Genomic DNA, 16153 nt, shown 5'->3' with positions numbered 1-16153 from the left:
GGTAGGACGATGTCTATGAATAGGAATAAACACATCATACGTACATACTTGGTAATTGGAAGAGAGGGATTAGAAATTGAATAAAATTTTAAATTAATTTTAAGTTTTATTTAATTATCGCAGCATTCCGTTCCAATTATCAAATATGAAAATAAACCAAATTAATTTCAAATTTTATTGAATTTTCAGCTTAACCCTTAAACCTTCTTTGTAAAATTCTATACGCGCGTACAAATTATGTAACGCGTTGATATTTATATAATTAATTTTATTGTAAATGAATGTATGTATAATAGTATTAGGTACGTAATATAAAATATATGTAAACTATGTCCAGATAAATGCCATCATATTTACTTTTGTAATTTGCGCAATAATTATTAATAAATTAGACATTTATTGGAATGTATATATCCATATTGAAATCTATTCAATACAGATAGCATTTATCTTATCGTAGTAAATCAAATTGTTGCTTCATTTATGTAAATTATACGAAATCGATGAAACATATGATAACAAAAATTGTTTATTGATTTAAGAAGTTTGATAAATATTTATCTTTGAAACTTTTTTTTTAATTTTTTGGATTCTATTCTGAATATCAAAGAGTCATTAATAATTTCCAGTGACTTCTAATTAAAAATTTGATGTTTAGAATAATTGTTTTTCTTCGTATTTAGTATACAAATTTATTAAATTTGTATTGCTTGCTTTTGACACATTTACATTTTTAACATTACAGAATTACAAGTATATTTTAGTGATCAATTATTATATGCAAAGGTTTCATCGTTGTCCCTCGCGTCAGATGAATGCCTGTGATTTGTACCGATGGAAAGTCGAAATTATTTTCATCGTGAAGAGTTATTTCGTAAAGTCCATTTGCAAAGTCTAGTTTGATGATTCTTGTCTTTTTAAAGATTCTTGTACAGGATCGAAATCAATCCCGGGTTTTCTCGTCTGTAGTTATTGGAAGTAATAATTTTGTCAATGAGTCAATGACAATTGCTCTATATTTTAAAATCAAGTTACGAAATTAATTCAATGGTATATTTTAGCGTACAATTTTTGTCGCTTTCTTTGTTTTATTAAATGTTCTCCCACTAGTAATGATAATGTTAGTAATAGTACTGTCTTAATAACAATAGGAATTTAGTATTATATGGTTAATATGGATATATAATGATTCTTTAATTGCTTGAGTCCAAATTATTTTTAATTTTTGTCGATGGATTTAATTAAAAGTGTGTGGTTACAAAAAATTCGAGGTAAGTCGAATGGGTACCCTCATATTAGCGGGATAATAATAATTCAAATTTTTGAAACTGCAGAAAAATAAGGAATTGTTAAATTCTATATAATAAATTTTTCAGTATAAATGTTCTTTAAAATCCCGTTATCATCGGGTTCGCCTTATCTTGAACAGTTGGTACCCGAGGAACTTCTGTACCCATACATATAAAAAAAATTACAATAAAGCATGTATTTTGTTATTATTAAATATATTCCTTCGTAACCACTATTCCATAAGGAAATCATTCTATCCGTATTTTTAATAAGAGATGATTTTTGGTGATGTGTGGCAGAACATATTTTCTTGCCAATTTTAATATTATATTGAAAATTTGATAAAAATGGTAATTGTAATTGTAACGTGCTACCAAAATTATTACTATCGTAAGTAGTACGAAAGATTTGGGATTCACATCTTCCTGTAACAAGATCACTGGTATTTGACGGATTGCTTAACTTTTCTTTGCAAATGAATTTAACGTAGAATCAGAATCCATTCGCTCTCCACTATGAAGATCGTTCTTCTTTGTATACGGATACTAACCGGCATACCACAAGGCGGAGGGACTTTAATATGATGAAATTATTGAGATAGTTATCTTGAACGCGATGAAAGTGCTGTTATAAATATATTAATGACTTTTTATCACGATATTATTAAATTTTATATTCGCAAATTAATAATTAATAGTAAATACGATCTAATTATTGTTAGTATATTTCATTCCGCTTTTCTCAATATTTCATTAAAGTTTAGAAAAACTTGTGTTATCGTATGTATTTTCGATATTTTCGTATAATCCCGCATTAATAAATTTTGTTAATTTGCTCCTATATAATATAATTTTTATTATATTTCGAACAGCACTTATAACTGTACATTGTATTGTAAATAATTATTATTGTATTACTGAATGTATAAAGGATTACAATAAAAGATAATATTAAAAAAGTTATACAATATGATTTTATCGTATTTCGCTAATCATAATGCAATATAATTAGCGAAAAATACAATAAAATAATTAGACATAAAAATAAAAAATAAATTTAAAATATACTAACCTGCAAAAGCGGACTACTAAATTTATTAATAGCCCGTTTTTTTACGGGTGAGTATACTTACAAAGAAAAAGGGACCGCCGATAAAATCGGCGGGGGTGGTAGAAGGCCTCTAACTTGTTTTTGCTAAATTAAACCTTAAATTAACGATATATAATTGGAAAAGTTTGAAGTATTGTATATTCAAAGTCTTTATAATTGCTGGTAATTATAGAGACTTTGGAATATATAATACTTACATACTAGTAAGTATGTTTGGTAAAAAAACGGGTTGAAAATCTGCATTAAAAAACATAATTCCATTTTTATGCAGGCACATATTATAAGACAAAATTCGCTAAGTTAACTTGATTGAATATTCAATTTCGAGTTTCTTATTATAATATTCAATAATTTTTATTTCCACAGTAGGAGATACGAAATTAAAATTTTCGTTTAAGGATCTATTAATAAATATTGTATCATTAAAAGATTTATTAAATAGAAACGTAAAGATTGTTATTGCAGAACCAGGATTCGGATTTTCTTGAAATATACACGAATTTTGTGTTATAATATGCATTTTGTATACGAGATATCTTATACATAAAAGCAAAAATGTTGTAAAAATTTATAAGCAATTTTTGTATTTTACATTTTATATTAAAAAGATTCGAGTCTTAAGCCAGTGCATGAATCAATCAGAGAGCCATATTAGCATCTTAAGACATTGCTTAAGATTAAGACCGGACTTTGGATACCACTGACAAGATAGCAGACAAATTGAATATTTCTGATTTATTTATGTCTGTATAATTTGGGAATCGTTTGGGGAAATTCGGGAAAAGCATTTAAACATTTGGGAAATAGTATTTTTCTTGTAATTAACAAATTTTATTATGCGTCAAGTTAGCAGACAGTGATTTTATTTAATGTGTTTTATGAATGGAATCGATTAGAAATTATTTGGGGAAGACGTCTTCATTATATATATATTGATGATATCCACAGATAACATTGTCTAAAAACAAACTCAATTATTTATCGCAGATTATACGATCTTAGAAATTACAGAAACATATTATGTAGATGCATGTGTGTATAATAATCATTATATAAATAAACGTACATATTTTATAAATTAACGCAAATTGCTTTCATGTTTAGAAGAAATACTTAAATATTTGTTAAATGTATGTACGTATATATATGTATGTACATAAAACCGTCTATCCGTTTTTACTGAAAAATAACAAAAATAAAGAATAAATATTAAAATTTTTCTTCTTGAAGTGTATTTAATTAAATAATAATAATATTTACAAATTAAGAAAAAAACACGTATTAACAAATTTTCTTCTTCATTGTATATTTTTATGTTCAAAGTTTATTACTCCGAAATCCGAATACTCCAATGTTAGACTGCGTTCTCAAACTTCACTCAGATGGTACAACGAATGTTGAAAGCCTTAAACCATAAGGAATTGACCAATCACAGTTGAAAGTGAAGAAAATTAGTCGAATATAATTAAGTTTATGATTAAGTTGATTTCTTACTACACATAATTTCTTACTACGCATAATTAGATCCGGGCTTGATTGATTAATCTTTGACGATTTTAGGTTTACTATATTCATTGTACTACACCTACTACACCCATACTACACCCGGGCTTTGTTCGTTTTCGTAATGTATAAATCTACTGAATTACCAAATAGTGACTTTTCCCAAATGAAAATAATAATGAAGACGTCTTCCCCAAATAATTTCTAATCGATTCCATTCATAAAACACATTAAATAAAATCGCTGTCTGCTAACTTGACGCATAATAAAATTTGTTAATTACAAGAAAAATACTATTTCCCAAATGTTTAAATGCTTTTCCCAAATTTCCCCAAACGATTTCCCAAATTATACAGACATAAATAAATCAGAAATATTCAATTTGTCTGCTATCTTGTGAATGGTCGGTGGCGTCGATCTATCGTAAATATCGAAACCGCTCGCGGTCGACCGGGTCCAAGCAAAAGCAAATGGCGGCCGTGCAGTGGCACGTAGCGGCTGGTTGTATTGTCTGGTATTGTTCCGTGAGTTAAACCGATCACCCTCTCTGTATCGATCCATGGCAGTTCCGAGCGATGACGCGATGAATAGCACAGTACGCGTGGAACAGCTCGTGGGCGACGAATGCCGCATCTGTCTCAAGTCCTGCACGGAGGTGTGCCAGCTCTTCCACAACGACAGCGGGATACCGGAGAAGTTGATGGCCATCGCCGCTGTACAGGTTAGCTCTCCTTTTTTCTTTCTATCGCCACCTCTAGTTTTATTTTGAACGAGCGTCGAAAGCCACCTCTGCATCGAGCAATGCCCCCGTGTTTACATTTCTCTGTCGCATCCGCGATGTTCTTGAACTCGTTCGGATGTTGGAGGGTTTCTACCTGTTGTTGACCTCTCAATGCCAATGTCGTTGTTTTGGCTAGACGAATTGTTCTGTGTTAACATCGATTTCCTCAGAGAATTATTAAGGTTTTCGAGGTCAGAGATTGTTCGCGAGAATATCTCAATCTTTTTTTTTTTCATTTGAATGTAAAATTTATCGTAGAATAGCGATTCTGCTTTATGATTTTACCACTCTAGTTTTTTTCCTACGATGTAAACAATGATACAAGCCACTTACACTCACTTACATTATCACTTATGATTAGAGATTGTTAGAGATACATATCTCATTCTACCAATGTAGATTAACTTTCATATTTCGGTTCAATTTTTCATTTTTTTCTAGTTCTATGAATTAAAACAGGCAATGGAAATCTATTAGTTATTCTTTTTTGAGCATAGTTATTGTCTCAGGACTGAATGAATATGGAGGTTGAAATGATATTGATTCGTTTAAAGACGATAAATGTATGTATAAGATAAACAGTTGATTTTTTTGTACATGCAATGTACACTTTCATACTCTGCGCGATGAAAAATCTGTTTTTTTATGTTTCATGTGCTGTTTCAATATTTGTTTATAATAAAGCAATTATAGCCAAACTTTATACATTTTTTTCAAAATAATTTTTTTATAAAGTGAAACTATTGTTGATTTTCATAAATTATAGGTGGAGGTAGGGGACGGTCTGCCAGCTTACATCTGTTCAGCTTGCAATGATTTGCTTGACGTGTCCTATGACTTCAGATGCCAGATTCAGAACGCCGACGAGAGGTTACGGCAGTTTCTGAAATTACAGATTCAGCCTATGCTGCACGACAAACATGCGAAAGATAGCATGATAATCAAAGATATCACGGATGTCATATCCGACGTAGTATCTTGTAAAAAAGATAATCATATAGAGCAAGGTATTTCCTCATCTCACGATATTGTTGCGTTTAATAATACTGCCGTTCAGTCTGATATGGTAATTGATGAATCTCACATAAGCCACAAGATACAAAAGACGACAGAAATTATAGAACCAAGTGAAAAAGATGCACTGTACGATACAGTTAAAGATAATGTACATAATGTTGAAATGATGGAAGTAGCCTTTTGTCATGAGGCACATATGGATGATGCAGTTGCCGATCATTCAGATCGATTTTCCAGCTCAACAACGGAAGACAGATGTGTCAAACAAGAAGATTTAATACTACCTGAAGATAATGAGACATCGGGAAATTTAACGGATGAAAATAGGAAAGATACATTAAAAATTGAGATTAAGAATACATTGCTGGAAAATTTCAACGACATTTCGAAGGAAACCATGGTATTAGGAATGGATATGAAAAGCGTCACAAATTGTAGTGATGACGAGGAGAAACCACTTATAAGCAGGACAACGAGAAAGAAGTGCTTGCATTGCATCAAATCGTTTGCGACGAAAGTTGCGTTGCAGCGACACATGAACGTACACAAAAACAAAACAAAGCTACGTTTCGTGTGCATCATATGTAACAAGCAGTTCTCGAATATCGATAAATTGAAGAATCACGTGCTTACGTGTCACGAGACGCCAGATAGTAAAGCGTCACAAGATTACAGAAAGACAAATAAAGTGTTGGCAAAAGTTACTAGAAGTGGCACCGTTATGGACAGCACGAGGGAAGAAAAGAAAAACTTCAAGTTTACGTGCAAAGTCTGTTCGAAACAATTTATATATCAGAAATCCTTTTTGTCTCATGCCAAAAGTCATGTTGAATATAATGTGAATACGGACGATGTACTTGAGCAATCTGCGAATGATACGACGAGTGAACAAAAAAATAGGATGCCAACATTCAGAGAAAATGAATCTGAGGAGGAGGAAGAAGAAGAAGATGACGATGACAGTGATTTACCAATCAAAAGTCTACAGTGTACTCAGTGCGGCAAACTTTTTGCTACAAAGAGAAACCTGAAGAGGCATATCTCGACGCACAGTGGCTTGAAGTTTAATTGTTCGACATGCGGTAAAGGATTTTCGAGAATCGACAAGCTGAAAGATCACGAACAGTCGAAACACAAAGAGGAAATATTCGGTAACACTGATGACGAAGACTATGACGAGGAGGATAACGAGAGCAAAATCAATGAGAATTCCGAAAACCGAAAGAAAGCAAGTTTATTTTATGTAAATTCTATACGTACATTTATTATACAGGATGTCCTGGAAATCGTGTTACAATCAAGAGTGATTCTACATGAAAAAATAAATCGGAAAAAATCAGAATAAAATTTTCTTTCCCAATTGTATCACGATTTACGGAATACCTTGTATTTTATGTAAAAATATTTACAAAATAACCATGTTTATTATTATAATTCTTATGTATGTAATATACAATAAAAATTAAATTAGTTTATATTTGTTTCTACAAAAATATGCAACTCTAACAACACAGTCTAATAGGTTTGTTTTCTCGTAGGACCGACACAACAGGCCACATAAGTGCATGCTTTGTCCAAAGGCCTTCGCACAGCCTCAATCACTGGCAAATCACGTTGAGAGGCATAAACGGGTGAAGGACACGCAGAAACGGTTTCTCTGCGAGAAATGTAGCAAGTGCTTTGCTCAGAGTGGGTCGCTGGTGGCACATATGCGTACACATACTGGCGTCAAGCCATATGTATGCAATGTATGCAGTCGTGCCTTCACCAAGAGCACGTATTTACAATTGCATCTGAGAACTCATAGCGGTGAGAAACCGTATATCTGCCAATACTGTAGTAGAGCGTTTGCCAGGGCCAACACTCTGGCGCGGCACATCACCATGCACACTGGTGAGGCCAAATATCATTGCAATATCTGCACCAAGTCCTTCCGACGATTAACCTCGCTGAACGAACACACGTATACACATACCGGTCAACGACCGTACGCGTGCAAGCTATGTACTAAAAGATACAACAATGCCGGCTCATTATACGCTCATACGAAGAAGTGCAAGGCGCAGCAATTGTCCAACTCAACAACGTCTGCATATGCAGTGTCCACGGCAGATAATGCGCCGCAGCAGAACGACGCATCTATGCCTCTACTAATATATTCTCCGAGAAAGCTGGTAGAAGAAGCAGCTGTTGGTCAAGTTGTATCGACGCCGCAATATATGGTAACAAATGTGCACAATCAAAAAACAGTGCCGCCCAACGTGATCCAACCGTACGCCGTAGAGGATCCGAATGTGTATAATTCAAAACAGTTTAAGAACTCGTATTATGCTATTTATCCAAACATGCAATAATGTCAATCGTCGATCACATCTGGTTGCTAATTGTCATCGCTCAGTGATTTTGGTTTATATTAAAAATCGGTTAAACTAACAATCTAAGGTTGTGTTCCGTTATTTGTTGCGAGTACTGAAAATCTGCAGTTTATGTAAACTATATATTTTCAGTACACACAATGGCTACGTTTACACCGTGCGCTTAGTCCGCAGCCTATATCCCAAATTCGATCTAAATTATTTAGGCCTCATGTAAACACTTGGTAAATTACCTGATCTAGTTTTAGGTCAGGCCTTGTTTTTTAGCAACCTGACCTAAAATAGATCGTCAGTTTTCTCGATGTAAATGCGCGAGAGTACAAAACATGATATGGCTCTAGGTAACTCGAACCAGCGTGGACTAAATATGATCTCGTCAATTTTTAAGTCTGCTTCGGTGTAAACGGTTAGTAACTAGATCTACTTTGGGTCGCGATATAGATCGGGTCGCTATCAGGTTGCTGGGTGTAAACGTAGCCAGTGAATAACGAAATCCCAACAGCACAAACTTGCAACAATATTGCTGTAAGTTTTGTGTGTTAGAGAACGCAATCTGAGATAACATTACCCAGTAAACGAGAATGGATTGAAATGGATTCAGATTTTCAGGATTCACGAATGTTAAAATGAATGCTTTTCAATTTTGAATGCATTTTTATTCATTTATAGGAATTACATAAAGCATATGTCTATGCCTTTCAATCTAAAAATAATATCAGCTTTTTTTCTGTGCATCGTGAATACTTCAATTCAAAATTTTGAATAGAAAATGCAGTTTTTCAATCCAATTGCATCCAATTGAATCGAAAAAAAGGTTTTCGCTATTTAAAATACGGACACAATTACTGGGGCCCCTCAAAATGAAAGTGATTTTCAGAAGCATTTCTAGTGACGAATACGAGAAAAATAGTAAAAAAAATTCTCTAACCAATAGATACCAAAATAACTAACAATTAAACGCTTCGCGTGGAAAGTCATGCGCCCCTTTGCAGAGAGGAAGGGAGGTGAGAGTCGTGCGCTCCTTTGCAAGGGGGAGGAAAAGGTGTGAGTCGAAGGTGAAAGCCACCTAAAATCTGTTGGAGATCTTTCAGGGTTATGACCTTTTAGTACATAATCATTGTTTATTAAAAAGTTATTATCAAATTAATCATAAAATTGAATTATGATTATCAAATTAAATATTGATTATAGAATGTTTTTAATATTTTTTCCGTGTTCCTTACTAAAAATACTTTCAAAAATAACTTTTATTTTATGGGGCCCCAGTTATCGTAATCGTCCCAAAATATGTGTTCGGATAGACAAAATTTGAATCCATTTTAATCCATTCTCGTTTACTAGGTATAATACAAAGAAAATAGGAAAGAGATAATGTTGTGTTAATGGACTTGGGAAGCTCAAAAAATATGTTAAATAATGTCCAGTTAAATATGTTTAAAATTGTTGTAGTATACATGAAAAGAAGAGATTTCGTGAATAATTTAAAAATCGAAAATTGAATTTATTAATCCTTTACGGTGAATTTTCAGGACCTATCCACGAAGGTAGGATCCAATTCGACTCTTCGTTTTGTTTATTTTTCATCTAATCTATGCACAAAATGGATGAAAAAGTAAATAATGACTTCTGCCTCTGTTTATAGAAGAAAAAATACTTGTAAAAGAAGAGAAACCATATTTGATTAAAGTGCATGTTGGGGTGTCTAATATTTTTTAATGAATCTTACAATTTTTAGTTCAAGCAAAAAAATACAAATGTTTATTAATTGATTTTAAATTGAAATAAAACAAGAAATACTTTGATTGACGAAGAAATGGGTCACATCTAACTCCTACCTCATCATTGGAGGTTAATCAAAAATCTATTTTTCATTTGTATAAAAGATTTTAATATATTGGACATTGATTAACGAATATAGTACACTCATTACTGCGAAAGAATTCGGCTAAAAAATTCGTATCCTTGAACATTATGCAAGTGCAGTAGTATTTCACGAATAACTCAGGTTATAGAAGTTAGAAGGTCTCGATATAATTAATGTACAAAATATAACGCAAAAAGAATGATGTTAAAATTAAACGATGTTAGAAATATTAATAGATATCTATATATAAAATTTATGTAAGTGAATTCATGGACATGAAGATAGAATGACTGGACCGATTTATCTATTTGAAAAAGAAGGCAGAAGAAAAGGAATAATTAAATAGAAAGAGAGTAAGAGACATAAGGGTGCCTTCCAATAAGCGACTCGGTACAACACAGTAATCATCTTATCCTTGTTTAACATTAGCGAACAACAAGGCTCTAATGATGCACCGTGTCATATCGTGTCATGTGTGTCTCTTGTTGGAAGGCACCTATAGTAAATATAGTCTTGATTGCGCTGTGTTACTAACATAGCTTCGAATGTGTTAAACAAAGCGCGATATTTCAAAACATTTTGAAGTAATGTAAATAAAATAAATTTGAATATATTTTTATAATATCTACACGTTACGTTATTAATAGATAAGAAAATATTACCAATATTAAAAGTATTAAAATCTGTTGAAAGTGTCAAAACCGCACATACATAAAATTGGAGGAAATAACATTTTAATGGGTAAGAATTACACTGGAACAGTTTAAAATTTATTAGATTATGAGATGTTAATTAAATAATTAAATGAATTAAATTAAATGAAATAATTTACTCTTAATTTTTTAAAATTTAGGTTTTATAACAAATAATATCGATAATATATATTCTATTCTATAGATTATTTGATTATCTGCTATATATATATATATATATAATTTTCGATAGTTTCAAATTCTTGGAATTTATTGTAATATTAGATTTCAATCTGTCCAGTTATTTCTTATGTCCATGAATAGATAGCAACATTAAATAAATAATTATACTTAAATAATTCTTTTTATTACAGATATATAATGTATTGTCTTAACTATACATTATACATATTTCGTGCGCGCTATTATTGTTCAAAAATTATAATGATATATTATTTTATTTAGGGTTTGTTTTTTCTTAGCGATAATTTTATAGGAGAGATTAAAAAGAGAAATTAATTTTAATTTTTTTAAATATTTAAAATTAAGTAATTTATTAATTAAACATCAAAAATAAAATATCTTTCAAGATTTATATAAATTAAAGAATGAAAGAATGATTTTTTCTGTCTCTGAGAAGAAAAGAGATATTAAATTTGTTAAAAGATCAGTTGTTTAACTTTTAACTGATAGCATTAAGATAGTCTCGATAATTGTAGTATAATAGAGATAAATCTTTTTAGCGTGAAGACTGGAATACTATAGAATATAGAATATAGATCATTATATTATTAAATTAAAAACACATGATGATGAAATTGTCTACTTGGTAAAAATAATATTTTCACTAAAATTTACTATTAATATTAAATACGCCCGATGAAAAATTAATTTTTCATTATACTTTTATTGTATTTATGTAAAACAATGATCGATTTTCGTATAATGTTTACAAAAATATTATGTACAGCATATTTTAAGAAAAGATTAAATATAAATATATATATATATTTGTAAATAATTTAAAATATATAAATTGCGTCTTTATGTAAAAGTATAGCAATGTCCCAAAAGTGACTCGCTTATAGCCCTAGTAGCAATTACATTAGTTAAACATTGGAGATATACTGGGTCAATATTGTGCTACTAGGCTACTTTTACATGAATATGATGAATATTGAAAAAACTCTCTAACACAACGCAATATTTTATAATAAAATTTATACAAAAATAATCGTGTATATGTGTTGCATATTTTTTCCTCGAAGTAAGTTGCTCATGTCATAATCGTCAATTAATAATAATGGATAAGAAGATTCCCGAAATTAACATAAATATAGAGGTTGGTGATTTAAAAATATAAATTTTTGTTAACATTTTTCAATTTATTTTTCAATCGTGACGCTATTTTATTTCGAATTTATTAATAAGGTATAACAAAGCATTTTATCTCTTTAACTTATTCAGCTTTTATGTAAATGCGTTTTTTAAATAAAATTTCCTAGTTTATAAAATAATTGAACTTATCTAAAAAAAAATTTAGGACTGTGTGTGTGTGTTCATGCGATATAATGTATAAAAAGTTCGTATTTGAATTTTCTCATTTCATAAAAATTAAACCGAGCTGATTGCAGAACATTTTCATTTCCATTCGTTTTATCGTCAAACTGAAAGCATCTTAAGCTCGACTTATATCACTTGTAACTGTAAAGCACCGTTTATAGATTTCCCTTTGAGACCCGTAGAAAAATCGTTAATTCCCGATGTACCAGCCTCGCATGAAAGAAAAATGATCGCCCGCTGTGTTTTCAGGCGCGGAAATATTAAATTGTATTCCTGCGGGTCTTCGCGGGGTCGAAAGGCGATGCTGGGCCGCGAAGGGTGTCCGAGATCACTAACCAATATTTAATCAACTTTGCAGGAGAGAATATTATTCTCCGGACAAATCAAGGACATATGTATCACACCACCAAGGGGAGAGACCGACACATTCGTGCGTATATTGATATCAAAGACACACACGATCTCACGTACATGTTGCCTCTTTATCGAACAATGGCGTAATTCTGAGAGTGAAAGTTTTCTCTTCAAAAATTCTTCTTTTAAAAATTCTAAAATTTTATCATCTTTAATTAAAAATCATGGATTTGGATAATCTTCGAACTCCAAAAAAGTGGCTATACGTGAGTAATATCTTTTTATAATTATATGATCTACGTATATGCGAAATATTGCTCATTCTTTTTTGAGTATTATTTATTTATTATTATTAAAAAGAATATAAATAAAATATAAACAATTTTTTTATTTTATAATTTATATGTTATTTGCTTTAACTAAACTTTTCTTTTGATTTTATTTCAAATATTTTTCAAAGTTACGCTCTTTTACGTTGATTCATTTATTTACCAACGGAAAGACCGCAGTGCTTCCGGCATCGACACAACGTCTCGTTCATTATATACACAGAATTTATTCAAAAGGGTACGCCTATGTAGCATTTCGTTGTGTGTGCCGCCTGGAGATGTGCACGATGGCTGCGTGCGACACACGTTCCGCGTGCCGGGAACGGGATTCCCCTGGGATAAGATTCAGAAAAGAGGGTGGAACACCGCGACTGCTCTCATCGTGGCACACACTCTCTCTCTCGTGAGAACAAGTGCAAAACAAATGTCGCATAGGAGCCGGTCGACCGATGCGCATCGCCGTTCTATGTTCGTGAAAATTGTTTCTCTAGGTCGAAATAAATCATATTTTCCCTTGCCCCTCTATAGTCTCACTCGCGAAAGAGAAGAAATGTGAGAAATTTCAATTCGTTTGGGTGCTAGGGTGTCTTAGCTCGCGTGAAAAATGTAAAATATGCAGTAACCCAAAATGATCGCATTACTTTGTAATAATTTCATTATTTGATGAATTTACATTTAGTGAGTTTAAGATTGATAACATTATTTTTAATTTGAATCTTTTCTCCGCGAATCAAATGAGAATAATAGTATTCTACGCCGTAAATTATTTAATATTCAATTTAAACTCTATAGTTCAATTATCAAAACTCGCATAAAATTCCTGTTAAACTAATAAATTTGAGATTACTAAAGATACCGTAGAATATTTTTGAAATCGGTGAAAAACATTGAATTATTGTTTGATTTACCAAAAAGATTATACGACATTAATTGTAATTTTACGATGTGAATAATTTCATCATAAAGTAATAGAGGTCAAATGATAATTGTTAATCGAAAGAATACAATAAATTATGAAAAGATTTTGTATATAACATGATTTGTTTCTTCAATTAATTTGAATTAAAAAAGTATTATCTGTCTTCTATGGTAAAATTATTTTTTGATATTACAGCCTACATATTTGCTTATTTATTTCTTTCTCAGAAGTATTCACAACAGATGACAAACCTTATCGGAGTCGAAGTTTAATAAATGATAACGAAAAACTTTCAGTAAAAAAGGTAGAAAAATTTACTTTTGCGAAATAAATTTGTAATGTAAAATAGTAAAGTGAGCGATCTATTTTCTCATATACCTGTTATTTATTAACGTTTACAGATATTTTTAAAGATTCTTTCAATCCTTAATTTTCATGTAGATCAATGTAATCTAATAATGAATTAATGGAATAAAAAATTTACAGTAACAAATCAGAAATATCGTTTGAACATTAAACCAGCCGATTCACAAAAATAGTTTTATACGTTATACATAAAAGAAATTCTGTTTTCCTCTTTCACAGTTTCACTAATAATGAATTTATAATTTTAATAAACTTAGTTTTCCATCATGCGATAGAAATGATAAAAAATATGCGTCAATCATTATACATTTGGTTTATAACATTAAGTTGATTTAAAATGCAGAGATTACTTAGTTTTCACCAAAATGATATCAGCTCTAATTTATAATAAAAAAATATTAAGTCGGAAAAAAATAACATTGTTTTTTTTAATAATTTTATTAAATGTGTTTAAAAGTCACTTTTTTAAATACAGATTTAATAGTAATTAGCATATCTTTTTCAATTACATCGGTCCTTAAGCATTCTTTTTATGCTTTGTGAATAATATTATTTATATTTTTATTAAAAAAATATTTTTATGTAGCTTTTAAAATTTTCATCATTGCTGTACTTTTCTCTATCTGAATAATAATGTTAATCTTAGAAAACGAGTCATATAATCAATCGATAAAAATGAGATGTACAGAATAACAAATCCTATTTGATGCAATGTTGCTTGAAATAAATGAGAAAAAAATATTACTTTATGATGAAGCTTTATAGCAGATAGTATATATCGCTTCCTTATTTCAAAAGTGACACAATTTAAAAAAACGTAATTATCGAGTTACTATGAATGAATTAACTAAACGTTATTCTATCAATCATAAAAAATCGGTCATCAAATAAGAAATCGTCAAAATCGTGTTAAAACTTAAAAAAAAGTAATTTTTTAAGAGTTGCGAACGAAAATGTAAAAAAATGACATTTGATTATGTTAAGAATATATTCTTTTTGCCAATATTATTTGATTAGTCAATAATTTTCTGTCAAGTTAAATAGTTTTATTCCTTTTCTGAGAAAATGTTTTGAGTTGTGTCACTTTTGAAGTAAAAGAGAGCGATATGTATTAAATAAAAAGATGAATTCTGATATACACATTTAATAAACCTGTTAAGAAACGATATTTATATTTTCTTTCTTTCTTTATCCTTTGCTTCTTTTCTCTCTAGCTCTTTGATTTAATATTTAGCAGTCAGAATATGAGGAGTCGAGGTGTGTTTAGCGTCGACGCGCGACGCGAATAATCCGGCCCGTGTGATATCCTTCGCACGGCACGGCACGGCACGCAGGTGTAAACAGCTCCGAGGATCTTGGCCGCGGTACGGGACGCGACGCAGCCTCTTGCAGACTCCTCGCGTCCACTGGAGCAGCCAGAACACAACGGCGTCCTTCGTCGCCGGCGTCTCTGCGCGGGATCGATCGTAAAGCTGAAGGTGGGGCGGCCGGAGGGGCGCGTCATCGAATGATAGCACTCATTCGGGCTGATGGCCGTTTGGGGAAGAGGGTTGTCTGGTCTGTAACCTGGGGGTGGCCCCGCGTAAACCTCGAGAGGGGTGGAAATCGGTATTGCCGACACGGGGCGGTGTTTCAACCCCCGTTCTCGTCACAGGGATGGTTCGGCTGCCGGCGAATCAGCTTCCACATGGAGAACCCTCTACGAAACGCAACCCCTGCGAGTCAACCACGGCCACACCCACGCTCCTACCCGCGGCACCAGCGGTTATTGAATTAAGCTTATCATTTGATTTTGAGGAGACCCACCAGTCGGTCGTACGGGGCGCTCTTAAGCGGGCCGGAAAACTTCTTCCTATCCGCGGTGTAATCGCAATAATTTGATATCGCTGATCCGATTACGCATCATAAGCCGCTATCGAGGAACCCAACTGGCGGCCCGGCACGGTTCCCGGTCTCGCTCTCTGAAGCGTCGCCGACGAGAGAGCGGCGT

General features: G+C 32.0%; 1 protein-coding gene across 1 annotated transcript; it reads left to right on the top strand.

Annotated features, from left to right (window-relative positions):
- Nucleotides 1-4383: 4383 nt before the first annotated feature.
- Nucleotides 4384-8331, top strand: LOC108726368 (zinc finger protein 569). Its single transcript, XM_018453872.1, has 3 exons — nucleotides 4384-4624; nucleotides 5451-6929; nucleotides 7240-8331. The coding sequence occupies exons 1-3, from the start codon at nucleotides 4463-4465 to the stop codon at nucleotides 8053-8055; spliced, it is 2457 nt and encodes an 818-aa protein (XP_018309374.1). The 5' UTR covers nucleotides 4384-4462; the 3' UTR covers nucleotides 8056-8331.
- Nucleotides 8332-16153: the final 7822 nt, after the last annotated feature.

Source organism: Mycetomoellerius zeteki, unplaced genomic scaffold, assembly GCF_001594055.1.
Source record: "Mycetomoellerius zeteki isolate Tzet28-1 unplaced genomic scaffold, Tzet1.0 scaffold415, whole genome shotgun sequence".
Taxonomy (NCBI): Eukaryota; Metazoa; Arthropoda; class Insecta; order Hymenoptera; family Formicidae; genus Mycetomoellerius; species Mycetomoellerius zeteki.
The sequence above is the reverse complement of the archived record's forward strand: the minus strand, read 5'-3'. Positions and strand labels throughout refer to the sequence as shown.

Coding starts and splice junctions, on each gene's coding strand:
- LOC108726368 (XM_018453872.1), top strand. CDS start 4,463: ATGGCAGTTCCGAGCGATGACGCGATGAATAGCACAGTACGCGTGGAA. Junction 4,625..5,450: donor TGGCCATCGCCGCTGTACAG/GTTAGCTCTCCT, acceptor CATAAATTATAG/GTGGAGGTAGGGGACGGTCT. Junction 6,930..7,239: donor ATTCCGAAAACCGAAAGAAA/GCAAGTTTATTT, acceptor GTTTTCTCGTAG/GACCGACACAACAGGCCACA.